This window comes from Pseudorca crassidens, chromosome 10 (assembly GCF_039906515.1).
Source record: "Pseudorca crassidens isolate mPseCra1 chromosome 10, mPseCra1.hap1, whole genome shotgun sequence".
NCBI lineage: Eukaryota > Metazoa > Chordata > Mammalia > Artiodactyla > Delphinidae > Pseudorca > Pseudorca crassidens.
Genome location: NC_090305.1, coordinates 106330665 through 106358377, shown reverse-complemented (window position 1 = coordinate 106358377; position 27713 = coordinate 106330665). Strand labels below are relative to the sequence as shown.

General features: G+C 52.6%; 1 protein-coding gene across 1 annotated transcript in view; it reads left to right on the top strand.

Moving 5' to 3' along the window:
* The window catches only part of PODXL2 (podocalyxin like 2), a 31880-nt gene continuing 4167 nt past the window's right edge, over positions 1–27713 (top strand). The window contains exons 1-5 of the mRNA XM_067755693.1: positions 1–179; positions 5799–6077; positions 21563–22284; positions 22925–22999; positions 27556–27712. Of these exons, the coding sequence (XP_067611794.1) occupies positions 65–179; positions 5799–6077; positions 21563–22284; positions 22925–22999; positions 27556–27712 (1348 nt within the window). The 5' untranslated portion in view covers positions 1–64. The remainder of the gene's footprint in view (positions 180–5798; positions 6078–21562; positions 22285–22924; positions 23000–27555; position 27713) is intronic.

Genomic DNA, 27713 nt, shown 5'->3' with positions numbered 1-27713 from the left:
GCCGCCGCCGCCGCCCGCGCGGCCCTGAGAAGCCCAGGCGGCTGCGGAGCGGCGACGCGGCACCATGGGCAGGCTGCTGAGGGCCCCGGGGCAGACTCCGCTGCTGCCGCTGCCGCTTCCACTGCTGCCGCTTCCACTGCTGCCGCTGCCGCTGCCGCTGCTGCTGCTGCTGGCCGGAGGTGAGCGGGCGGCGGCGGGCGCGCGCTGGGCAGCACCGCGCCAACAAAGGGCTAGGCGGTCTCGGCTGGCGGCGGGGCGGGGCGGCCGCCCGCGGTCCGGGCGCTGCCGACGGCGCGGGGCGGGGGCTCGCGGTGCGTGTCCGGGTGACAGAGGGCCGCGGGGCCCCGCACTGTGGTGACGGCCGCGGGGGGCGAGCACCGTGCCGGCACGTGCGCGGAGGTGACGGCAGGTGTGAAGGCGCGGGGGGAGGGGCGCGGCCACGGAGCGGCGTGTGCGGGGCGGGTCGCACGAGGACGTGTCCTGGCAGCGCGGCGAGCCCTCCGGGGCGGGGGTAGCGTTGGGGGGGGGGGTTGTGCCCGCGCGTATGGTCCCGCCCGCCCCCCGGGTGCCTGCATTGGCTCCCGTCCTGCGGACTCCGCCCGCGGCGCTCCCCGTGCAGTCAGCCCGCGGGCCCGTGGTGCACACGTGTGTGTGTGTGTGTTTGGGTCCCAGCCGGCGGGGGGGGGGGGTCTCTGCTTGATGATGACAGCAGAGCGGCCACTGCCCTGGGCCGTGGTGCAAAATCCCGGGGAAGGGCCACTGCCCCTGAGCGCGTCCCTGCGCCCAGCTCAGCGAGCGGACGCCTTCTGCACCATCAGTCCAGGATGAGTAAGGACACAGGTGGTGTGCATGAGAAATGGCATCCGTGTTTGTCTCAGTCGCTGCCCCACCTCTGTCCTTGCATACTTTAAGTCCTCTGTGGGAGAAGGTTAGGCTCACCAAATAAGTACTGCTTGTCCATTCTTTCTCTGTGTGGCAGCCACCCCAGAACTGGCCAGTGAAGTGAGTCAGGACCATGCCCAGCTGTTACGGTGCCTCTTCCTGGCTAGCCACAGATCACTGTGGGCAGCTGGGCTCCGTTTACCCCCTCTCCCGCCTCCGCCCCCGGGGCGCGCTCTCCGTGTGCCTGTGAGCACCCCTGTGCTTGGGTGGCGTGTGTCCAGCAGCGTGTCTCCCTTGCACACCGTAGTGTGGGCACCCCGCAAGGACACACAGACATGCAAGTGTGTGTGGTAGGGTGGTGGTGCTGGACCATTTCTGTTACAGCTGCCACTCCAGGGTGTGGGCCACGTGACAGATGCTGCCGGGCAGCTCCCCAATGGGCGTCTGCCGAGGGCTCAGGGATCCCTGGACTCAGAGCTGCTGATTAGGGGAAGGGTGGGGTGGGCTGATGGTGGAAATCAGAGAAGGGTGTTGGGACCAAGAGCAGATTGCAGGGGAGAAAAACATGGGGATTGTTGAGAGGCCTTGTGTTCCCCACCCCCTTACGATACAAGCCTGCTTCCTTCACGTGGTTCTGAGTCCGTTTGGGTCAGATTTTCAGTTCTTTGAGGCTGATTTCCAAATCCTTTTCACGTGCCTTCTTTTTCGCTCCTTTTCACTGGGAGTGATGGAAGTAGCGGAAAATTATAGGTGCTAGAGGAAAAAAAATCACAGGGAGTATAATTCTGAAAGTTAAAATCAGGTGGGGGTCTCAAGGCAAATGAGTTGTTAAACGCAAAAGCAATTATACACGGAATGGTTAGGTCTCAGCCACTGTTTCGGTGGGCAAGCTTGAAAATAAGTAACTCTCGTAATTAGCTAAAGAATTACCCACTGCGAGAGCTTTTGAAAATATCAAGGTCTATATAAAAGAAAAATAGTCATCAGAGGGAAAAGGAACTTCAAGAAAATGGAAATGTTTATTGCAGAAAGAATGAAAAACCAGATTCCTCTTTTTCACACACAGCTTTTCAGCACCATTATCAGAACCTCTTTTAATTCCTATCAGACTGTTGGGAAAGATAGACAAGGACAGACTGTGACAGGTGGAGGAGAGAGGTTGAGAGAATGGGGACCCCGCCTAAGTCGTGCAAATGGTCGGGAATAGACCCAGCGCATTCATCGGACCACAGTGCTCTGCGCAGAGAGCTTCACCGACTAAAAAGTATTTTATCCCCAGAGGTGGGAAGTCAACAGGACTGCTGGTCAGACTTCCCCTGAGAGGGCACATGCAGGTTCCTTGTGGTCCGGGCTGGTCTGGCCAGCAGGACCGAGGCCACGTGGCTGCGACTCCTCTCCCATCACACCTCGGTTCAGCTCGCAGAGACACCTGTCGGGTTTTGACGAGGCAATGTGTGTTTGATCCTCCAGCGGTTTTGTGGAGGGTAAACTTCCAAGAATTCTTAAAGTCAGTTGTGCTTTTCTAAAACGGCTGAAGTAATGTCTTTCCCAGTAGGTAGATAACGAGCTTCACCTCTTGGCCGTCTCAAAGACCGCTGCTCTGGTGCCCCGGGAACCTGTACAGTTTTTGTCATGTAATTATTTCTCATCAATTGACTTTTTTCTTCCTGGACTGCGTGAGTTTTTCCGGATTCCTGTCTTGTAGAATTTGGTTCCCCCAACCCTGAGGATACCAAGTCTGAAAGTAGACCTGTTGTATCAGCTGGTATTTTATATAAAACTTGCATTACGTTTTCCAAACAGTGGTTATTTCCCCGAGGGCAGAGGCTGTCTTGTGTTCATTTCTGTGTCTCCAGAGAGGGCCTGGCACAGTACGTGGCACAGAATGGGAACTCGGGGGGGGGGGGGCCGCATTCCTCAGCAGTGAAAGTCTAACGCAGATGTTAGCTCCAGTACGATACTGCCGCCTGCCTGAAACCAAAGTAGGTCCTAATGAGCAGCATATCTGATTGGCAATATTATATGATTCTGACTATTTAAAAATTAGAAAGTAGCTCTTAACCTGAGTACCGTCGATCGACGAGCTATTTCCAAACATAGGGTCTGTGCAGAAATAGAAATAAAGGGCTTCTTTGTGAAATGTAGGGGCCACTTTACCAACTTGAGGTCTTTCAGGAGAGGAGCCACCCTGTGGTTTGGGTTTCTCGTGGGGACCCTGAGCAGAGTGCTGGGAGGAGAGGGTGTCTTCAGGTCTGGCCTGTTTCCTTGCTCCTTAAGTCCTGTGAGGCATCCGTGCCATCCTGGGTGCTCTCTTCCTTACACATCCTTTGGATGAAGGGCACATAAAGAGTAGTTTTCTGGTCTTTCTTTACGGAGCACCTGCAGGACCTTTTTGTGAGGAGAAACCAGCTAATTACAGTGCTTCTGTTGGCTGGTTGTTTGACCTTAGTGTCATGAGGGCTCAGTTATCTCATCTGTAAAAGAAAAGGGTGTTGATTTGTTCGCTCTCGAACATGTCTTGAGCTCCTGTGACATTTCAGAGACTGTTGAGGCCCCGGCAGAACACAGGTGAAGCTGACACAGGACGCTCGACTCCGTGCTCGCTGCCGAGTGAGGGAGGCTGTAAGGTGGTCTGTGACAGTTCAGTGAGGAAGGTGCTGGGACGTGTCCAGAGGCGATGTAGTGGTGGGTGCCCCGCTGAGACCGTGGGGGCCGGGGTGGCTGCTCTGAGCTGAGGGTGGAAGCAGGAGTAGGAGTTAGGCGGGTTGGTGCAGGTGACCTGACGCGTCACCAGCTTCTTGTTAAAGGCTATTTGAGACTCTCCTGCTATCTATGTTTCTTCCCATTAATCTTAGTTTTTTCCTTCAGGTCACATAGAATAACTGATCTTTATTATTCACATCAACCTTTTGTTTTAACGCATTTGAAGATATCATTGTCGTTCTTAAACATTCTCTTCCTGGCCGAGAATGTCCCGGTTCTCTATCCTTCATGATACTTATGATTGTAGACTGCAGTGTGCTTTTTGCAGTGCAGTTTATACGCTGCACGGAGCTGGCCACTGGGTGGCCTTTGCAGGCTGGAGGAATTCTTGCCTTGCTCTACAGATGAGGAGACCAGGGTGCTGGTGGGGCAGACGTTCTCCTGGAGTCATTCAGCCAGGAAGCCAGGGTGCTTTCCTGCGCCACGCGCTCTTGCTGTGTCTGATCTCAAGACCTGTTTAATCCTCTTCAGCACACTTGTTATTTTGTTACGCCCCTTTCCCTGTACCCTGGACTGCTTTCCTTACGAGATGTTTTATTCGTGGCCCTGTGTTGTCCAGCTGGTGCGTAGCATACGAAGTCTCCGTCCCCCCCAGACACGTTCTCTGTTTTTTGTTTTTTGGGTTTTTTTTTTTTTGCGGTACGCGGGCCTCTCACTGCTGTGGCCTCTCCCGTTGCGGAGCACAGGCTCCGGACACGCAGGCTCAGCGGCCGTGGCTCACGGGCCCAGCCGCTCCGCGGCATGTGGGATCCTCCCGGAACGGGGAACGAACCCGTGTCCCCTGCATCGGCAGGCAGACTCCCAACCACTGCGCCACCAGGGAAGCCCTGTTCTGTTTCTGATAGAACTCATTTCTGAGTCTGAAAAGCCCTTGTGTTCCTTAGCAGCCGCTCATTGTGCGGGCACACACAAAGCTTAGGGTTTACTACTTCACAAGGTGCTTATAAGGATTAAAATTCAGATAACGCTTACAAAGCATTTAGCACGTGGCACCAGTAGTGTTATTGTTTATCTTTATTATTAAACATCACTAAAAATGTCTATGAACTGCTGTTCGGCCACGTCATAGTGCGCTATAGGCGCAGAGTAGGAAATAAGTCCCGAAATTCCCTCTTTCTTACATCACTGAATGTTCGTTTTGGAAAAGAAAATTTGGAGGTCATTTCACCCACTTTCCTCATTTTTTGGATGAGGAAACTGCGGCCCAGCTTTCCGGACGACTTACAGCAAGTTAGTGATATTTGTGTAATTAGTAATGACATTGTGAAACCAGCAAAGAGGGCTGTTTCCTGTTCTTAGTGAATGGGAGTGAGAGAGAAGGAAAAAAAGATGCCCTTTATTTTTGTTTTTTGTTTGTTTGTTTGTTTTGTAAATTAGAGAGGGGTCCAAGATTCCAAACAGACGTATCATTACCAGCTCTGGATGAGTTTGACCTGTGACCTCACATGGTTTTTGGTTTTTTTAAAAAATATTTATTTATTTGGTTGTGCTGGGTCTTAGTTGAGGCAGGCAGGCTCCTTAGTTGCAGCTCATAGGCTCCTTAGTTGTGGCTCGAGGGCTCCTTAGTTGTGGCTTACCTGCTCCTTAGTTGCAGCACATGGGCTCCTTAGTTGTGGCATACAAACTCTTAGTTGTGGCATGCATGTGGGATCTAGTTCCCTGGCTAGGGATTGAACCCAGGCCCCCTGCTTTGGGAACGCAGAGTCTTAACCATCACACCACCAGGAAGTCTCTCACATGGTCTTAAAGACTGTGTGTTGCTGAAACACAGATCACATTCTTAATGCAGTTTTGGAAAATGTTCAGCCTAGGATAGGAGCCTGCAGAACAGTGTGCGCACAAGGTCCAGGGAAGCAGGGCCCCTTCTCCGCTGCCCTGCGCCCGCACAGCGTGGTGGAGAGTGGGTACTCAGCAAATGTTTCCTCCCTCTCTCCCGCCCATCTCCCTGTCTCGCCTTTGCCCCTGCTACAGGGAAGGAAGGCTAAGCAGTTTGGCCTTTTGGAGATGAGTACAGCGTCTCAATCGCCTCGCAGCCCCCTGGCGTCAGGAGTGTCCCTGAAGCCCCACCCTCACCCCTGGGCTCTTGGCTGTTGGAGATGGGTCTCAACCCTGTGCCGCTCTTCCTTCTTAACCACCGGCTTTCATGTCTGCAGGAACATCCCTGGTTACGTGTGCAGCCGGGTCCGAGGAGCCTGGCCCAGAGGGCCTCACCTCCACCTCCCTGCTGGACCTCCTGCTGCCCACTGGCCTGGAGCCGCTGGACTCGGAGGAGCCCAGCGAGGCCATGGGACTGGGGACTGGCCTGGGAGCCCCTGGCTCTGGCTTTGCCAGCGAAGAGAGCGAAGAGTCCCGCATCCTGCAGCCGCCGCAGTACTTCTGGGAGGAGGAGGAGGTGCTGAACGACTCTAGTCTGGACCTGGGACCCACTGCAGGTAGCACTCTCCCCTAAGATGTGGGCTGCTCACAGCCGCCAGGAGGCCTGGCACAGTGCCAAACAGCCCTTTCTTCCGCCAGATCATCTCCTCTCCCTCTCGACCCGCGTTCACCCTCTGCTGTCCATCTGCACCTCAAAGCCAGGTGTCTGGGCTCTGAGGGTCTTATTGGCCCAGGAGGCCATTTTTACGTTTGTAATACTTAACTTCTGTGCTCATGTAATTCAGTGTAATGCTTGTAGGCTGTGGGGTAAAGAATGTTATCCCTGTCTTCAACATGAGGAAGCAGAGGCTGAGAGAGGTGAAAGCACACCTGAGGTCATACAGCTGTCGAGATGATCAGTGCTGATTCAAGCCGAGGTCTGTCCAAGGTCTCGGGTTTTGTTTGTCTTTTCCCTCTTCTGTGCTGTATTGTCTCTGTTTAAGGTTCCTGGAGGTCAGCAGATCCCGTGTCCCTCCTTGGGTCTTAGAGCCCCACAAGGCATTCTAGGTGCCCTTCCCTCGGCCCTGCACCAGAGCTGGGGTCTGGCTCACAGAGCGAGCCCGAGGCCTGGAGCCAGCAGCGCACGCAGCTGTGGGCTGATCGCAGGTGCAGCAGAGCGTGCTCGCCGTGCTTCCAGCTACAGCAGCTGTGCGAACGTTCTTGGCCGGCAGGAGCCCGTTTTTAAGCACTGGACTGTCAAACTGTGTGTGCACATGCATGGGGTTGGGGTGTTCCAGAATTTAGCACTGATTTTCCTTTTTTAAATATATAGTATTTTGGGGCTTCCCTGGTGGCGCAGTGGTTGAGAGTCCGCCTGCCGATGCAGGGGACACGAGTTCGTGCCCTGGTCCGGGAAGATCCCACATGCCGCAGAGCGGCTGGGCCCGTGAGCCGTGGCCGCTGAGCCTGCGTGTCCGGAGCCTGTGCTCCGCAACGGGAGAGGCCACGACAGTGAGAGGCCCGCGTACCACACACACACACACATACAAATATATATATATATATATATATATACACACACACACACATATATATATAGTATTTTGGACTTATGTTCTGTAATTACAAAAATGATACATGAAAACTGTAGAAAATATGACAAATACAAAAATAACACAAGGAAGAAAATCCACCCATGACGTCAGAACTGAAAGATAATTAGTGCTAGTAGTTTGGGGTACATCCCTCCAGTCTCTCTTATATGCAGATTGGAATCATTTTTTCCACTTAAAATATTTCTGAAATTTACTTTCACATCATTAACTATCTTTTATAACTTGGTTTTCAGTGACTGCGTAGTGTTTCTTCATGTAGATCATGACCCTCAGTATGAAACGGTTCCCTGTTATTGAATATTTAGTTTGTTTCCAGTCTTAATGATGCTGCAAATATCCCTATATATTCTTGCACTTTTCTGATGGTTCCTTAGGATAAATTTCTAGAGTAAAATTGCTAGGGCTAAAGATGTATCAATGAGCGTCCCACCCAGAAACAGAAGACACAATCAAAGTAAGGTAATCCAAGGAGGTTGTGGTGTGTTTTTTTGTTTGTTTTTTGACAGATCCTCCTCAGGTTTATTTGTACAAATAGCACAGGAGGACACCAGCCCCGAGCAGACAGCAGCCCACCGGTCACACCAGTCCTTCTGTCCTCACGTTGGCAGATAAAGGCCTCCACTCTGTAGCCTCTGTGGGGGCCTGGGCACCCTTGGGAGCCGGAACTGGAGCCGCGGCTGCACCTGCCGCTGCAGCCTTGGCCTGGGACTTTGGCCAGCAGAGCCTGAGACCCTTGGCGATTGGGCACGAGCACGTTTCCTGAGCTTGGGGTGAGCAGTGTAGGCAGGTTGACTGAGCTTGCGGGCGCGGCCCTTTGGGATCTTGGGCTTGACCTCCTCGGGCTTTACGAGAGCCTTGATATCCTCAGCAGCGCACTCACGGCCTTGGCGTTGCTGGCCTGCATCTTCTTCTGGCCCTTCTTGTGCTTCTTGGCAAAGTGTGTGTTCCTCAGGAACTTGGGGTCCACCCCCTTAAGAGATTCGTGTCGTTGTGATTGGGGTTTCTTGATGCCGTTTCTGTGGCATTTTTGGGACTGGTTGTGCGTGGTGTGGTTCTTGGGCTTGGCCACATTTGCACCGGGGCCCGCGGATCCCGAAGCGCCTGGGGCTAGAAGAGACCAAGGAGGTTTATTTATAGACCAGTGTACTTACCAGGGGATGGCAAACCCAGAGGAGTTCAGGGATGCCAGCAGAGGAGCGCTCAGCGCCCCACACCCACGGGACAAAGAAAGGGACACATGACAGGAGCCTGCGAGGACAGAGGGGTGGGGAGCAGTGGTCCTGACACGCGCAGTGAGGCGACGGGGAAGAAAGTGGAAGATAGATGCCCGGCCTCTGGCTCCTCCCGTCTCCTGCCAGGGTCCCCGTTGCTCTCCTTCCCCTGCCTCTGTGGAGGAGTCCAGGCAGGAAGCAGGGATGTGTCCCGGTTCGTGTGATTCACTGGGTCGGTCCCCGGGCAGAGGACGGGGTGGAGAAGGGTGGGGAGTGCGCGTGGGAGTGGGTGTATCTGACACAGAGGATGAGGATCTTTGCACAGGCTCCTGTTCCGCATTTCCCAGGTGACCTCCAGAAAGGTCGCTCCAGCTTGCGCACCCGTCAGAGAGGGAAATGCATGCCAGATTTTGACCCCTTCCCATCACTGAATTTTGTCACTTGGAGATTTTTGTCAATTTGATAGGCAAAATTATAATGGCCTTTGATTACTAGTAAATCTTAACTGAAGCATCTGTAAGTGAAACCCGTACACACTGAGTATATTATATTCATTGTGACCATTTATCTTTTTTTTTATTTGAAGCAAGGGCAAGTAAGAGCAGGCTTTGGAGTCGGGCAGATTCCAAAGTTCCAGCACTGCCATTCAGTAGCTGTGTGACTTTTGGCAGGTAACAACCTAAGCCTCAGTTTTGTCTTGTAGGAAATAGTATCACAGTGTCCTGAGGTTTAAATGCAATAGTACGTTTAAAGTGCTTAACACATCGTTAAGTACTCTGAAGATATTAGCTAGTATTATTACTTTTCCTTTTTTTTCTGTTGAGGCTTTAATTTTTTTATCACTGTACAAATCTTCTTATGAAAAAGATACAACCTTTTGACAAAAATAGAAAATTTTTTTCCAGTTTAGTAATTTTATTTTTATTATAGTAACATTTGACATACATAAGTGAGGATTTTTAAAAGCTTGGACAGTCTTTCTTTTGAAATGTTTTCATGTGTTTTTCTTTATGTTTAGAAAAGCCTGTCCCTCCGTGAGATAGACGCTCGTTTATGTCTTGTATTCTTTTTCAGCTTAAATTTTACTTGTAACTTGCTGCCAGCTGTCATCTGTTTGCGTTGTGGTGTAGGGTGAGGATCGAGCTCATCTCCCCATGTAGCAGGCCTGTAGCTACAGCAGTGTTCCTTGATAAATCTGTCCTCTCCTCGTTGAAAAGAAGTGCACTTTCCCCTCGCGCTAGACAGTGCTGTGTACTGGGGTCTTCCCTTTTGTCCAGACTCGTGGGATTTTAGTGTGAGAGTAGCCGTCATCGTTCGAGAGCCTCGGTCTGGAGGGAGCAGCTGTGTGCCACCTGTCCTCGGATCCCAGTGGGATGCCCCTGGGCCTGGATGGGCTCCGTTTCGTCTGCCCACTGCCCCACCCCCGTGCATCCCCCCTTCTTTTTCTCTCATGTCGTTTCTCTTCTCCCAGTGGCTTCTCTGGGGCTCACTGAGTGTGGCCAGGTCCTCATGCCAGCTCCATGCAGGTGTGTTTCCTGTGTCTGCTGTTCACGCCTGATAGTTGGGGACGTGCATGCCCTGGGAGTGGGGGGCGGGGAGGGTTTAGTCCTTGCTCCTTTCCTGCTGCTCTGTTTGCCCACCGTCCTGCCCTTTCCTCAGCTCAGTCTTCTCCAACACCCCGAGGAGATGTGTGCAGAAAGGGGGCCAGGGAATAAAGGCCAAACGTCTTGGCGCTGCAGAAAACGCCCTTGACAGTCTGGCCCAGCCTTATCCCCGGCCCCATCTCCTCCCCTCCTGCGACTGCATCGTCTCATTAGCCTGTTGTCCGCCCTGCATGGCAGACGTAGGACTGATGCACAGGGACGCTAAGCGCTTTGCCCAAGGTCACCGCTGGTGCTGGTGCGCGATGGGGCTGCATTGAGAATCAGTGTCTTCTTACTGACAGTGGCTCAGGCCCATCCCCCAAGCCCGCGACGCCCTTATACCCAGTCCCACCTGCTCAGCGTGTTCCTCTCCACCCCGACTGCCTGCTGGGCTGTGTCCTGCTTCAGCACTTATCTGGAGAGATGCGGCCTCTGAGAGGCTCTTGCAGCTCCCCCAGGTGACGGGGCCACTGCAGGTGGCTGGGCTGGTGGTGCTCTGGCCCAGGGGCTGAAGTCCAGTCTGTGTACCTCTCAGCAGGCCCTGGGCTGGATGGAAGGCACACCGTTTCCTAATTCATCCGCCAGTGGGGACGTCCTTGTGCTGGCGACGGCCCTGAGGTCAGTCTGCTCGTTCCTGCCTCCGTCTTCTCACAGCGCACGATGCTGTGCTCTGAGGACGCGACAGAGGCAAAGCGTTCGGGCTGTGGGGCTGATTTGTACAGGAAGGGATCGTGTGTGCCGCTCCCCCCCGCCCTCTGCTCCCAACCTGGGAAGTCAGAGGCTTCCCACCAGGGGTCTCTGGGAGGAGGGAGGGCATCACTCGTGGCGTTTGCTGCTCAGGTCGGGGGGGACAAAGAGAGAGGCCTGCTAAGGGCCTGCCAGGGTGGGGAGTCTGCCCAGAGTTCAGTGCCAACCTAGCAGGCCCCTGGGGACGGGGGTCGCTCCATGCAGCAGTGGCTGTGAGGGCTGGGGGCCGTACTGCAGACGGTCCAGCCCCAGGGCAGGTTCTTTAATAACCAGGACATCCGACCCAGGAATTGAATGCCAAGTTGTGCCAGGCGCCAAGTCAGGTGTTGTAGAGTGTTCCCTCCTTTAATCTTCAGAGAAACAGTTAAGTCTGTATTGTTACTCCCACTGGACCAGTGGACAAACTGAGGCTTACAGAGTTTGGGTAACAGCTCCATGAGCGTAAGAACCAGAGTTTAAACCCGAGTTGTCAGACTCCAGAGCCTTGGCTCTTTGTGTCGTGTTGCCTGTCAGCTCAGCAGTTTTACTGGAGACCAGCAGTAACGTCTTCGGTTTTGTGTAGGACTTACCACCATTTTTTCATAGCGTTTTCTCTTTGCTTAGCTCACCGAACTTCACAGCCGCTCTGTGGGGTCAGCAAGGCAGCACTTACTGTCTTTGCTTCACACGTGGTGAAACTGAGGCCAAGAAAGCTTGTTAGCTTTGCCCGAGGTCACACGGCTTGTGTGCGGCAGAGCCGAGTCTGGGCTCAGGGCCTCCCGAGCAGGTCTTGCCCTGAGAGCACACGGGTGGTGTGTGTCAGAGAGGAACCAGTGCCTCTGATTGTCACTGGAGCCCTGTTCTGCGTCTCCTTCTAGTTCGTTGGGCCTGGAAGAACTGGAGCTAGCACCTTTTCCTCCTGTAGCAGCGATCCCTGGGGGCCCGACGGCAGAGCAGCTGCCTGGCCAGTGATGAGGGCCGTGACCTTGTGTGGGTCCCTTTTCTAATCTTGCCTTCAGTCTCCTCATCTGAAAGTGAGACCATGGGAGTGATAGATTGAAGTCTTTTCCAGCTTTAAAATATTATGATTCTCTGACATTTCGGGTGGGAAGAGTGGTCTCTACAAAGTAGGGAAAAGAAATGGAACGTAAATCACCACTCTCCCAGCTAATCAAGCCAGCCTGAAACCTGATCAGTTAGTTCATGGAAAACTGCTAGTGACTCGGAATAGTTTCCCAGGTTACCTCTCCATCCCCAAACTGCCCTGCTGCCGCCTCACCCCTTTCACTTTCCAGTCTCCTTAGTAACATTCTCTGCACGCAGCCTTCATCTTCCCAGTGAGCAAGCTACTTAGTGTGCTACAGGACAAGAGATGACTCTCTGGAACCCCAACTCAAACAGACCCACAGACCTGTGTGAGAGAGGGGTGTGTATCGGCTTGTAAGGGATCGGTTGTTTCCCGCCCAGGCAGGTGGGGTCCAGGTGTTGAAACGGCATCAGAAGCTGCCTCAGCCCATCGTGCTTTGCGTCCCCTCGTCGGTTCACTCTCAGGCGGTCGTTCTCTGTGGTAGCTGCGCGAGGCCCTCCATCACTCTGCTGTCATCCTCCTGTCACTTAGCAGCCCCAGCACTTCTGGGGAAGACTCAGGTGGAGGCTCATTGGTCTGGTCTAATCTGGGTCCCGAGTCCCCACGGCCCCACACTTTGGGACCAAGAAGAGGGAAGGAGGGCCCCCCAGAGGAGAATCAAGGTGCCATTAACAGAAAGGGGGATGAAATGATGGCCTCGAGTAGGGTCATTCCTAAGTGCTTACGTTTCCTCAGTCATCGTCACATACAGTTCTTTTTTTTTTCCCTCACGGCGACCTGATGCAGCCTTAAAAGCAGCCTGAGTATCTCTGTCTCATGGCGGAGGCGACTGGCTTAGGGAGGTTCACGGGTGGTTTGAGGTTGTGCGGGTGATTGGTGGCAGAGTGGCTCTCAGCTCTGAGGTGTCTGCTTCAGGACCCGCTCCTTCTCTGTGTGAGCTCCTCCCTCACGGTACTTCAGTTACTGTTCGTCTGGAGTGAATTTGTGGAAACCAGATCATCAAAGCAGCTGTCTGCTGGGGTGTGGAAATGGTTTCAGTACAGCGGTCTTGTTGGGTCGTATCTGTTATGCAATGATTTGACCTTCCGGGTCACTGCCCACACTTCAGGCATGTTTCCTGACAGTAGCACTTCAGCTGGACACCAAAAAAAAAAGGAAACGCAAAAAGCTCCGTATTTTTGATTTACGCTAGTAAGTTTCATCGTATGAAAGTCAGAAACATGCAACAAGTTACAAAAAAATTCATAACTCCATTACCAACCCAGAGTCTGGGCACAGCGACATTCTGGTGTGTCTCTTACTGGACTTTCAGATAAAATACGCTTTTATGAAAAATGGAATTCGAGGGCACAGATCTTGCGGTTTCACTTACGCACATCTTTCCCAGGCAGCAGACACAGTTCTCCAGCCTCAGCTTTGAGGCCGAATTGGCATCCCAAGTGTGGACGGGCTGCCCCTGCCACGTGAAAGCAGGAGCGTCCCATGAGCCGTGCCCTGACAAGAATCCTTGACACTGAATCGTCATGAGCATCCTTAATTGTTGCCTTAGCGTGCGTTTGTGGAAGACAAGTGATAGGATCAGGGTGTTTGTCTTCACAGCTTTTTGTTCATGCTTTCCCCTCCAGACTGAGGCCCGATTTCTGTTCCCATCAGCAGCAGGTGGAGTGCCTGTTCCCGCGCTCACCCGGTACTGAGTATGGTCCTTAAATGCACTCCTATGTTGTCAGGTTGGTAGTCCAAAAGGTTTATCATCTGGTTTAATTTACATTTCTTTGATGACTACTGAGGTTGACCATTAAAAAGTCATGTTTAATTTACTGGAAGCTTCCCTTGCACCTCTGTTTTATACAAATCTATTGTGAATTTTGTGAATGTTTTTGTAAATATTAACAGTTGAATAACCGGCTTGTGTGTTGCACTCAGGGGACAGTTTTCAGTGATTTGACATTAACCTAAAGGGATGTTTAAAGTGATCTTTCGAGGCCAGTGGCCCTGATGCCTGTTTTAATTCCTTGTCTTAAAGAGAGGAATCAGTTCATTACCGTTTCAGCTGAGGCCGAAGGTCACATGAGAGGATGGCCACCCTGGGAGGCAGAAATAACGTCCGGTGCAACCTTGATAAAAAGGGAAAAAGACCTACAAAACTTGGGTGACATATTAGCAGGAAAAAAATGCGACATGATCTATTGAGGGAACAAAAGCCAGCACTGTAGTGAGATTAAGAGAAAAACAAAAAGGCCTAGACGCAGCTTACGTGCCGACACTGGGTGAGTTAAGAGATCTTCCTTTACCCTCTGATCCGTTAGCCTCCCGTTAGTCAGTCGTGTTCAGTGTTTAACAGTCCCTTCACCAAACATTTACTGCATGCCTACTCTTGATTTCATGACCACCTTAAAACTGGCGAATCCAGAATTTTCACAAGAGGAGATAAATGACAAGGGAAAGGGTTGAGAATAAGGAATAATTACGGTTATGTAGCCCCAGGAAAAGAAGGCTAAACTGGGGCAACTAAGAGAATATGTAGGGTTTTTTCCCCCTGAGGAAGATGCTTCCCAGGTTCTCCTCATTTAGCAGATAAAACAGAAATGGGCTTAAGTTGTAAGCGAACCATCCCAGTTGGGTTTAAGGAAATTGGGGAGAAAAGAAGCCAATGACACAGAAATGTCTCCCTAAGGAGGCCAAGACATGTTCTTGAAGAAGATTGCAGCCCATTTTTCTAGACGTTGTCTAAAAATTCCCTTCCAAATAATTTGCCCTTATGCATACATAATTCTGCCATTTACAGTCTGTACAGTTTTATTTGTGTTGTAATAAAGATAAATAAGAAATTCGCTCTATTGAGTTACCATTAAAGTAACTTACAGCAATGCCATCATGCCTCGGCCAAGGGCCAAGGCCCATCAGGGAACCTCCCAGGTCCTTCTGCTGTCAGGACCCTGGACTCCTCGGGGTCCCGCCGCAACTACACCTCAGCACACACCCGTGTGCCTGGCTGTGTGCTGAGCTCTGGGATGCAGAACCTGCACGTGACTTTCAGGGGAGGAAAGAGTGCCTCGGTGGGCCCAGGGTTGTGCATCCCTTATGTCATTCATTTTAGCCTCACGTTCCAGAGTGGTGGCTGTGCGGAGCCCCCGGGCCGGTCACCCAGAATCCCAGCCCCCCTTGCAGAACTCTGAAGCTTGGCCCTGGCTCTTACATGTCACCCAGGCTGGTGGCCGAAGCCCAGCTTCAGAGGATCGGGACCAAGGGGATGATGCTGCTGCGTCAGCTGAAGCTAGCTCTGGCGCTGCCTGGCTGACCGGGAACGTGTCTTGAGAGACTGGCTTCGACCACACGAGAACCTGAGGTTGGCAGCTTCACAGCTGCAACAGGTCTGGGCCTCACCACGCAGAGCAAGTGTCATCCTTTCTCTGAGCTTTGCTCTGCATCTGTGAAAGCAGGGCTGTGGGCCTGCTGATGTCACAGGACCCCACTCTGGAATGCGCAGGCCTGATGTTCCCCAGGGCTCTGGGGAAGATGTCGTTTCCAGCGGAGCCACTTGGGCGTGCTGTTGCTCCCCGCACTGTCGGCCGGTGTTTCAGGCAGGGGAGCTGATGGGGGCAGGTGCATTGGACGAGGTCCCCGGTGGGCCTCTGGTATCTCAGGGATAGTGAGGGCACCTGGCTGGCTGAGCCCCGGGCAGCGTGGCCACTCCTTGACCCTCCACCCTTTGAGGCCAAGCTGGAGCCTCCGCCTGGGGGACCTGCTCTGTGAGGGACCTTTACTGTCTCTCCATTGCCCCCGCTGTGACCGCCCTCCGGGGCACAGGGACAGGCTTTGACTTGCTTTCAGGCTGTCGCGAACGTGTCTCCTGGGCATCTCTGCTTGCTCACACCTGTGTCCAGATATGTGGTGTGTTTGTCCCTGACAGGCTATTGGGGTTTGTGGAACCCTACTCCAACGCCTGAAGCAGGTGGAAAAGGAGGGCAAAGCCTGGGCTACTAGCAGGATGGAGCACCACTCTCCACGTCCACGGGGCTGTCAGTGGACAAGTGTCTGGTCTGGTGTCCAGGATTTGGGGCATCAGGCCATGCCTGATGCTGCTCCCGGAGACGGGAGCGCTGGTAGGGGCCACCTCGCCTGGGGAGGAGACCCATTCCCTCCCTTCATCCTGCAATTTCTGGTGCATTTTCTCCATGACCTCCCTCTAGCCCTACCCCCTCCCTCCAGTCCCCTCCTCCCCCTCCCTCCAATCCTCTCCCCCTCTCACCAGTCCCCTCCTCCCTGTCCCTCCATTCCTCTCCTCCCTCCCTCCAGTCCCCTCCTACCCGCTCCAGTCCCCTCCTCCCTCCTCCCAGCAGTCCCCTTCTACCCGCTCCAGTCCCCTCCTCCCTCCTCCAGTCCCCTCCTCTCCCCCCTCCAGTCCCCTCCTACCCGCTCCAGTCCCCTCCTCCCTCCTCCAGTCCCCTCCTCTCCCCCCCTCCAGTCCCCTCCTACCCGCTGCAGTCCCCTACCCCCTCTTCCCAGTAGTCCCCTTCTCCCACCTCTTCACTCTGCCCATCTCCATCCCTCTCCTTTTCCTCCATTGTCATTTTACTCCTGGTCCCTGCAAGGTGAGTGCTGAGGCTTCCTCATTCCTCCAAGGTCGCTACCCTCTGGAATCTTGGTCTTCCTCCCTTGGACACCTGAGTGGGACGAACGCTCCGCTTCTTCCCCCCTGGGATTGTTCACCTGCCTTGTGCACCTGTATTCCTTTCTCCTGGAGGTCAGAAACTGTTACTCCACACAGCCTGCCCTGTCCCCTGCCTTCTCTGTTTTCTGGTGGGTAACTTTGTGTTTGCAGAAAACTTCCAAGAATAATTCCCATATACCCTTCACTTAGATCCCCCATTATTAACATTCTGTCACATTTGCTTTGTTATTCTGTGTATGTATATATGGATGTATATACGAGAGTTTTTCCTAAATCACTTGACAATAAGTTGCAGGCAAATTCCCCTTGACCCTTAAGTACTTCAGTGTGTATTTCTTAACAAAGACATTCTGTTACCAAACCACAGTACCATGATCAAAATCAGGAAATTGACATCGATACAATACTGTTATATAACTACAAACTTTATTCAAACTTTGCCAGTTTTCCCAGCAATGTCCTTAGTAGCAAAAAAAAAAAAAAAAAAAAAAAGTTACTGTTTCCACTTCGCTGTTCAGTCCAGGATCATGTCCTGCATTTAGTTCTCATGTGTCTTCCGTCTGTTTTATTCTGGAACACTCCAGTCTGTCTTTCAGGATTGTGATGTTTGCTTTTTTAAGGAGACAGGCCAGTTATTTTGTAGAAGACTTCTCAGTTTTGGTTTGTCTAGTGTTTCCTCGTAATTAGATTCAGGTTCTGCATTTTTGGAAGGAATGTCATACACGGTTTTTCTTTCTCAGTTCATCAGCGCGCGGTTACTCTTGGACAAGGCTCAGTTTCTTTGCTTGTTAGTCTACATTCACATTCGGATCCACTCCCCTGGGACCACCGTTTCCATCCCACCACGGTCTGTCCCCCAGCTGCCCCTGTGTCACCTCCTGTCATACTTCTGTAGTCTGTGCCCCCAGTGGGCGTCCCATTAGTTCTCATTTCTGGTGTAAGAGGCATTTCCCATATTCAGATCATATGCAGGCTTGTCAACAGATGATTGGTCGTTTCCTGCGTCTCTCCTGGATCCTGACTTACCACTCAGGTGCTTACTGTGCTCCTCCTTTGTGGAGCGCACTTCCAGAATGCTGCTGTTTTCTCTTAGGATTTAACAGTGTGAACATTCCTTTAATATTGGTAGTGGAGGAGGAGGAGGTGGAGGAAGAGCTTAAACTAACGGGGTGTTTGTACTGTTGGTGGTGCCCAGCTTCATCTCACTGAATCCAGACCACAGCCCTGTGTGCTGCGTACTCTTCGTTTTTTTACAGGTGGCACATGGGCGTTAGGTTCCATGACCGAGGCCATACAGTTGATAAGCAGTGAAACTGAAATCACACAGTAAAAGGGAAAGGAATAATTTTGGATGCTGAGAGGTGGTAAGAAAAAGTAGAAAAAGAAAATTCTGCTGATTCCAAGCACCAGTGAGCGTCAGTTAGTGATTTGTTCAGTCACCAGAGACGAGAGGCTGGAAAAGGGTGGAGGCTTGCTGGGGGATGTCAATTTGGGAGACTTTAGTGTTGAGGCAATAGATAAAGTCTTCAGAAACAGGGAACTCACTGAGAAAGAAGTGCAGAAATGGTGAGTCCAGGGCGGATGGTTTGGAAGTGGTCACATTTAGGGAGAGGGGAGAGGAGCTGACGCAGATCGTAAAGGAGACTCTGCATCGTGACTGGAGGCCCTGTTCTCTCCCTGTGGGGACACCCTGGGTGCGGGCGGTGGAAGGTGGGAGACGGGCTCAGCGAGCAGGCCTTGCTCTCCTGTCCACTCCGCCAGGCTCTGTGTTAGGTGCTGGGGACACAGGTGAAGAAGGCCCCCCTGCTTGTCCAGAGGAGCTTGTAACCTAGTGATTCCTATTTTATGCTGTTCAGGACAGTAGACGAGTGGTTGCCTTCAATGCTGTTTTTATAAGACACATTTGTCAAAAGTGTCTCCGAAGCTTAGAATATCCATGCTAGAAAGAGCCTTAGAAATCCTAGGTATGGGCATCCTCATTTGTCTCGGGAAAAACTGAAGCCCAGGGTAGCTGAGGAGTTTGCCGTTGCTCAGACAAGCAAGGTGGTGGCAAGCCTTCTGGCTCCCAGATCATGTCACCAACAGCATGACCACTGTGACCCCCGTGTTTGGCACGGGTCAGCATCAGGGTGAGTAGAGGGCCTGTCTGGTCAGCTTGCCCCTTGGGGACTGTACCGCCCCAGTGGGACTCTGTGGGTCAGTGGCTCGCCATTCTGCCACGGTCCAGGCTCTCCCTGAGCTGCTGGCTGTTCCCACCGCTTCTTGAGGGTGTCCAGTGCCCTTTTCCTCTGGATTTCACTGTTTCTGTTAATGGAATGGCTCTTCCCACAGTGCTCACCTCCTCCCGTTAGCCAGCTGCCTCTGCCCCAGGGCCGGCTCTTGCATCCATTCCTGTCTCGTCACTTCCACTATTGTCACTCCATTTATCTCTCCTGATCCACTGCGACAAGCCCCTAACTCTGCTCTGCCTTCTTCCATCCCCTCCTTCATCTAATTCTTGTGCGTTGCTGTCAGATTAATCCTCTAAGAATGAAATTGCACGACTGTAAGGGCTTTTTATATGTTTTATTGCCCAGACACCCATCTGCCGTTCTGTTACATAGGTTCCCGCCAGGCGGTCAGCCAGCCCATTTCTGTCCTGTTTTTATTTTGCATTTCAGTTCTAAACAGGTCTATTATAAAGTTCTTACTTCTCTTGAAGTAAAACATTTTTCTTCTCCTTGTTTTATGGTGTAATTGCCTCTTGAATCTCTGAAGAGGTTAATGATCAGCTCTTCAAAGCGCTTCTTTGTTGACAAGATCAGCCCTTCTCTCAGAGGCCAGTTGCTTTGCTTTCTCACTCTCGTGCTTGTACAGGTAGTACTAGATTGCTCAGTTTTAGGGGCTGTCGTGAGTTTCTTCAGCAGTTCTGTGGTCACTGTCCCACCAGCAGGCCTCACCCCAGCTGCTCTGTGTGGGGAACAGGTCAGCTTCCCTTCAGAGTGTGTGCAGGGGTGGAGGAGGGGAAGATCTTAAATTACTAAGTCTCTGCTGCCCTGAAGAGTGTAACTAACAAAAGTGGGGGTGGTGGACTGTTTTAATTATTCATTTAAATGTTGTAGTGGGAGTTCAGTGATCATTCCAGCTTCTAAAAATCATACTTTTTCTTAGGAAAAGTAATAATTCTTAGAGCCCTCTGGATCCTTGTTCTAATTTGAATAATTGCTCTCTAGGCCTGCTTCCCAGCTTCTGTCCTGAGATTGATTTTCATGACATTTCTCTTATATTTCTTGATTTCCCATGTCTTTTTGGATTTCTTGGAGAACTTCCTTAATTCATTCTTTCAGAATCTGTGGATAAGAAAACCTTTAAATCCTTACATACATGACAGTGTCTTTATTTTGTAATCACATTTGAATGATAGTTCAGTTGGGTATAAAACTCTCAGTTCAAAATAAGCTTCCCTCAGAATTTTGAACACATTTTTCCCTCCTGCAATCTAGTGTTATTAATTAGAAGCTTGATGATGATTTGATAATCTGTTTCTTGTTCCTTTATAGGTAGCCCTCTGAGAGTTGGACTGTTGTGAGAATGAGGCTAGGTGTGAGTCTTTTATGATTCACCTTGTTTATTACCTTTCCAACATGAAGATTCATGTTGTGAGGCCTGGGAACTTTGGCTATTACTCCATTTTATTTCTGTCTTTTTGAAAATCATATTGGCTAGTTGCTAGGCTTCGTACATTGATCACCTGTATCTTTTAGCTTTTCTTTACTTTTGCTTTTGCTCTGATGACTTCTCCTTGATTTTTCTTCTAGCTGTTCTATCGAATTTTCACATTTAAACAATCGAGTTTCAGTTTCCAAGAACTTTTCTTTTTTAAAGATTACTTCATTTTTTTATTAGCCTGTTCTTATTTTAGGGATGCAATATTTTTAGGTCTTTCTGAGGATACTCATTAGAATTTTAAAAATTATCTTGTGTTCCCTGAGCTTTCTGTTCTGTGTCCTTGCTAACCCCACAGTAGTCTCTCTCCTTAATTCTGATGGAAAGAGAGTCTCCCTCCTCCACTGCTGACTTTTTCTTTGTTAATTTTGGCTGAGGGGTTATCTGATCTTATGATCTCATCTGCTTTCCATGTTCCCAGAAATTTATCTACATTTTTTAGACTTTCATTCTGACAGTGAAAAAAAAAAAATTGTCATTTGACAGAAATTTGGGAGGAGGAGAATGAGCAGCTCAGTCAGCACCTGAGACCCTCCCCAGCCCTCTCAGTTCTACGCAGTATCTCAGACCTGTCTTTGATATTTATTATTTTGAAACAAAATGGCAGCCAATAACAGTTGTTACCTAGATACAGATTCTGATATTTGAATGAATTTCCAGCAAAACTGGTCTGTGCTTTTCACGTGTCATTATCCTGACGGAGCCTGGGGTGCGCTGAGAAGCCAGATGTCCTGGTCTCCAGGAGGCCTCCGTATTCTGCTTCACAGTGTCGTTCCAGGGATGGCAGGGAGAGGAACCTCCCCTTCCACCCGCCGGCAGTGGCCCCGTGAGTGCTGGAAGGCTCCAGACGCTGGGTGGGCTCAGCCAGTGCCCCTCTCTGCTCTCCCAGCATCTTGCATTTCCCAGTCGGGACCTGATTTACAGAATAAGAGCACTGGCTAGGGACAGTGGTGGTCATCTGTGACCACAGGGTTCTCAGACTTCATTGGGGGATTTCACCTGGAAGACGCCCACCCCAGCCCATTAGAAAAGGGGTGAAGGGTCGTGATGGGGTCTCCCGGGGAGAGCCCGGACAAGGCACCGCAGGGACCCTGTGCGCCAGATGTTAGCGGGGCCACTTCTGGGGAGCGTGTAGGCTTCGCACCTTCCCGTGTTTGTGGGACTTAAGTGGCAGAATTGTGTCATTTATTCCCGTGAAGGAAGTGAGGACCAGCCTGGCCCTTGTCCCCCCAGTCTGTCCCCACCAATCCACTATTTCCCATTCCTTTCCCACACGATCAACTGTCCAGCCTCCCCGCCGTTCCCCTGAGGGTCTCACGGCTCTTTTCATCGTCCGTTCAGCACGTACTCAGCAATCAACGAATGATGACGCTCGTGAATGAACTCTCCGTCTCTGTCCGTAGATTACGGTTTCCCAGACCTGACTGAGAAGGCTGGTCCCGTAGAGGACACGGGCCAGAGTCAAGAGGGGGCGAGCCTCCCGTCTCCCCTGCCCAAGATGAGCCTGGTGGAGCCACCCTGGCGTGTGGTCCCTGCAGAGGAGGAAGAGGCGGAGCAGCTGCTGCCTGTGACCAGATCCCAAGAAGAACCCCGAAGTCAGGTCCACGGCTTTCCTCCCACCGGCAGCAGCCAGACCCCAGGGGCCCCCGAACACCGGCACGAAGAGTCTGGGGACCAGGCCTCCTCGGGTGTGGAGGTGGGGAGCAGCATGGAGCCAAGCCTTTCCCCGCCCACAGTCGCCCCAAGTCCAGTGACCCTGGGGGGTCAGGATGTGGCCGACTGGGGGGCAGGGGGCACGGCGTTGCCAGCCGCAGGGCACGGGCTAGAGTTGGAGGCCCCTCGGGAGCCCAGTGAGGGGGCCACTGCGGAAACAGCTGGCTTGGCTGGCCGGCCGGGGGAGGGACCGTCCCCGGCCTCGTTCTCTCAGACAGAAGCTCCCGGCGGGGCTGAGGCCTCAGACGAAGACCCCACGCACCCTGGAGCCTCAGCCTCTTTCTCACTGGCTCCTGGAGACACGGAGCTGACACCTTCCTCTGCTGCCGTGGGACGAGAAACCCTAAGCCAGCTGCCCCAGGAAGGGCAGACCGCCGACACTCCGTCTAGAACACCCTGGGACTCCACGCAGGTAAGTGAGGGTGCTCGCGGGTTGCCCGGCCATGCGCAGCTCACGGCATGGGGAGACCTCTGCCGGGCCCCGGGACGGCGGGTGGATCCCGGGCAGAACTTTGGGGGGCACAGCTCATGGCCCAGCAGCGGGCATCCTCTTCACACTGAGGTGCACAGGCTTGGCACCCCCGCCCAGTAGTCATGGGTTCGGGTGCCCTCTGCTCGTCACAGCCGCCGAGGGTGGGTGCTGACAGCGCTCTGGCCAGCCCCACCTCCACGCCCCCCACCACTGTGCAGTTGCCCCTGCTTTCCTCCTCACCCGCCCACCCCGACACTAAAAGGAAAGGAGGGGTCCCAGGTGGTCAGCTGTGCGTCTGGCCCCAGGCATGCTACTGTTTGCCCTTCAGAACGTTACACATGAGTTTGCCTTCGAAAGCCTCCAGGCCGGCCCCTGCAGCCGGGCCCCTGTGACACGGCTCCCGCCTCCGCTCCCTCCAGACATCGGGTTGGTGAACCTTGGCCGGGTCCTGGGCATGTCACCTTGCAGAGGCTGTCTGCTCTCACCCAGCTGTCACACCCATGCCTGGCCTCGCCCTCCTAGCTTCTCACAGGGTTCTGTCCACCCTCCCTCCAGATGCCCTTCTTATTTCTTTGCACAGGTGATCTGCAAGGACTGGAGCAACCTAGCCGGAAAGAACTACATCATCCTGAACATGGCGGAGAACGTGGACTGTGTGAGTGCTGGTGCGGCAGGCCGGGCCGGGGTGGGTGGCCTGACCCCCTGGGGGGAGCCACCTCCCACCAACGTCTGAGAAAAGAGGGCTCTCGGGTTTTTAAATCCCCAAGGCTCTTTGTGCCTGCCCCCCTCCGTTTTTGATTCTGTGTGTGATGTCGTCTCTCTATGAGGATATTGAAATTGCTTTCTGAAGAGTTGTTTTCTCCCTGTACGGGACGCTTTCCCCATTTGTTAGTTTTGTTCTCAGTTTTCCACATGCGTCCTCTCCTCAGCTGTCTGGCGGCGTCTGTTTGGTGCTGTTTAAGGAGGGCCAGCAAAAGCTGGTCGGAAGCTTTGAGCCTGGGGGTGGGCTTCACTGTAGCTTCTCGGGAGGGTGGTCTGGCCGGGCCATTTCATCTGAAAATTACTATGTGAGTGTCTTTAGGGCCTTCCTCTTGGGTGCTTAGATTCTTGGAAAAAGGAACGTCTGTCCTTCGGGGAGGGTATGGGGCTGGCCGCCAGGGTTCTGGGAGCAGCTTGGGAGAGGGCTGTGTTTCTGTGTTAGGACACACGTGCCTGATGGGTGAGTTTATTCACCGCACCCATTCGCAGTGTGAGCCCCTCCCACAGCTGGGTCTGGTGTCCTCAAGGTCGGAGACCCTCTATTTTACCATCATTAAAGAACAAGCGTCCCGTCTTCTGCAGGGAGAAGGGATGTTGGTCAGCTGTGCGGTGTCAGGGGGAACTAGGGGTCCATTGCTTCTTAAACACACTCTCAGTGTGGTCCTGTGCTGGTGCCGTTTCCATTCTCTCTCCCAGAGGGAGCCAGTGCCGCTTATCCAGAGCGTTTGGCAAGTTGGGCGAGAAGCCTGGGTGCTCCTTAGCTCTCCCCGCCTGGCTCGGCGTCTGGCTCTCTTGGGCTCGCTGAACTGGGAAACTCTGACTCATCCATCCGCTTCCGGTGATCACACGCTGTGGCTCTTGTCTCCTCTGCTGTTTTGTTGTGGTTTTGTCTTTGTGGTTTTAGACCTTAAAAGAAAAAACCTTCATTCTTGCTTAGTGTGTTTGGTAGAAAAGTGAAAGTACATGCACACGTTTAATCCACAAGTGACCAACGAGGTGTTCTCTTTTTCCCAGCGTCTTTATAAAGTGATAGATTGTGACATCATTGGTGTGTTTCAGTCCAGGGCAGTGCAGTTATTAGTCTTACTGATGCTCACTCTGTTAACTGGAAATAAAGCACGAGGTAAGGGCTGTGAGTCGAGTTCATTCAGTGTCTGACTGAGGACGGTGGCCTGGGAGACAGCCTCTCGGGTGGACGAGCCAGGATACATATGAACTTCGGTGAAGGGGGCGCATGCAGCGGAGACCTCAGGGAAAGGTCACTGCTGGCCTTGAGGACCAGACGTCTCAGTTAATGATTTGAGTGCTTTTCTGTGTGTGGGACAGTGCAGGAATCTGGGGTCAATGCCATTCTTCCTTAGTATACATGTTAACTCTCTGGGGGCCCATATATCCAGACACAGAATGCTTCGTCCTGCATTCCTCTCAGAGTGTAGGTCAGCGACTGCAGTGGCTTAAGACTTGATCCTTGTGGAACTGAGTGGCAGGCAGCCTGCGTTGCCTACAACGCCATCTTTGGCCAGTGAAAGCCTCAACTCAGAGTTGGCTTCTGAGTCCTTTTGACCAACCTTTAGTGTTTGCTAGTTTCCCTGCTTTCTGTGCACAAGGATGTTCCAGGCTGTTCTTGAATGTTCCCTTCCCCGGACACGGAATCAACATTCTTCAAGGAGCTCTCATGGCTTTCATGGGGACTTGAGACTCTGGAGTTTGGGGGGCACATACTTGAACAATGAAGTCTAAAGTTAATGTCTCTGTTCTTTTCCCGAAGAACACATAGAAGCTTACAGCTTTCATTCAGCTTTCCCTGTTTTTGTCTGGTTTGTTATTCTCATTTAATACTTGACATCCACCGAATTAGTCAATATTATTTTTTACGGTGGATTTTTTAATTGTAAAAAAATCTAACATAAAATTTATCATTCTAATCATTTTTAAGTGTACGGTTGTGTTAAGTACATTTACATTATTGTGAAACAGATCTCCAGAACTTTTTCATCTTGCAGAAACTGGAATTCTGTCCCCATTAAACAACTCCATCTCCCCCCTCTCTCAGCCACCCTTCTACTTTCTGTCTCTGTGAATCTGAGTGCTCTGGGCCCCTCATGTTAGTGGGATCGCACAGTATTTGTCTTCCTGTGACATCTCGGGCACATTCCAACGGGTGGCGCCGTGGGGTCAGCGTGTATGCGTACGTTCACCTTCCCTGGGTACCGTCCAGCGACTTGCCACGGTGACTGTGCCAGTGACACCGTGGCAGCACCCGGGTGCTCTGGGGCTGCCGCGTCTGCCGGCCATCGGTGTTGTTTTTCATTTTAACCATTTTGCGAGGTATGTAGTGTGGTGGCACTACTTTGTGGCTTTACTTTGCGTCTCCCTGATGACTGACAGTTGAACAGATTTTCATGTGTGTCTTAGCCTCTTGGCCAAGTGCCTCATCAGATCTTTTGCTCATGTATTGACTGGGTTATCTGACTGTTTATTTATTGATGTCTGTAAATTATTTCTATGTCCTGGATATGAAACCTCTGTCTCGTATACATATTGTAAATGTTTTCTCCTACCCTGTGGGGTGCCTTTTCACCCTCTTAATAGTACCCTCTGATAAATGGAAGTTCTTAATTTTTTTAAACTTCATCAGAAAATACTCCAACTTATCAGTTTTTTCGTTCATGGTTAGTGGTTTCGTCGGGTCCAATTTAGAAATGTTTGCCTACTCCAAGGCCGTGCTTGTTTCTAAAAGCTTTAGATCTGAAATGCATCTGGAATTGACTTTGGTGTATGGTGTGACCTATGAGTCCAGGTATGTTTTTTCTTTTCTGCTGAGATACCCAGTCGTCCCAGCACCTATGACTGAATAAGTCCTTTCAATCCTCACAGTAAGCCCACGGATTTAGGCCCGATGCCCACGTTTTCAGATGGGGAGACTGAGGCTCGGAGAGGTGCAGTGTGTTGCTAAAGGTCCCAGAGCCGATGAATGGCAGAACCAAGATTTGAGTCCATATTTGATTCCAAAGCCACTGCCACTCACTTCCCATCTACAGAATGAATGTATGAGACACCTAGTCATCAGACCCTCCCAGAACTGACTTTGTGGGTCTAGGGCTTAAGCCAGGCAAACGTCTGGACCCTGAAAATGGGGGGTGTGCGCAGGTGGTGGCGCACAGGGCTGCAGCCCCCACACACACGGGGAGGCGCCGCCCCAAGGAGGGCTCAGGCACGGCTGCCCCTCCCCTGCACGCGCACACACGGACGGTAGCGGCCATTTCAGGAGCTGGGGCTTCCCGAGCCGCTCGCTCGGGCCATCTCCAGGTACCAGCCTTCTCCCAGGTGTGGAACTGAGCAGGCCTCTCTTAGGCTGCTGAGCCTAACACTCGTGAGAGCCTGCACTGGGCACTTGCCATGGCAACAAGGCCCTTCATCACGTCAGTAGCGTGACAGCCACGCTCCTTAGCTTGGGCCCCAGCAGAAAGGAGAGCCCACAAGGCTGGCCTGGAGAGACGGCTGGGTCTCATGGGCAGAGACACCTGGCTCGCGGCCCCGCGGCTGGGAGCATTGGAGATAGGAGCCCACGTACAGGAGGGAGGGGCTGCTGGGGGCCAGGGGTCGGGGGACCCGGCCAGAGGAGGGCCTCTTCCCAGACGGGCCAGGAAGGGACAGTGACGGGCTGGGAGCCAGAGGCAAGGCCTCCTGCCCTGTGCCAAGTTCCTGTTCAGTGCCAGCCTCTTGCCAGCCTCTTGTTTTTGTTTTTGTGTGATTACCTGTGTACAAGCTGAAGGAAATCTCAGCAGCACAAGAGCGCCAGATGGGAAGGAAGTCTCCTTTCCCTTCTCCTGCCCCTCCCTGCGGCCAGGGGTCTACCATCATGGCCATCTCTGCTAATTGTCCTGGGCACCGCTGCACCCTGCGAGGACGCAGGCGTCTTTTTTTTTAATCTATTTTATACATATTAGTGTATATATGTCAACCCCAATCTCCCAGTTCATCCCCACCCCCCGCTTTCCCGCCTCGGTGTCCACACCTTCGTTCTCTACAGCAGACTCTTTCTTGACTGCCCAGCTTTGAGCCCTGTCTCTCCAGTGACAGGCGGAGGGGAGTTTGGGGAGGATGCCTCCCACCTCGGTGGCCGTATTGACGCGCACTCTCTTGTCCTCCCCCCCGACATACTCGTCCGTCACATGACACGTTTGGACACCAGGCCCCGCGTGAGTGCAAGAGGCCAAGGCAGGAGGGGGCACCTGGACGCCTGCAGGGACCAAGTGGACTCAGGTCTTCCTGTGCCCACTGTCCCCCGAGGCCAGGGTCACAGCCTCCTCCGTGGTCCCCAAAGGTCCCTGAGCAGCCACTCTGGGCAGCCCGCTGGCCTTTCCCGGGTCAGAGGGACCCAGGCCTAGAGGCTGGGGTCAGGGGGCATCACCCCTCACCGAACGCGGGGCTTTCTCTCTGCCTTCGCAGGAGGTGTTCCGGCGGCACCGGGGGCTGCAGCTCCTGGCCCTGGTGGAGGAGGCGCTGCCCCGCCACGGCCGCAGCCGCCACGGGGACTGGCACATCTCCCTGAGCAAGCCCAGCGAGAAGGAGCGGCACCTGCTGATGACCTTGGTGGGCGAGCAGGG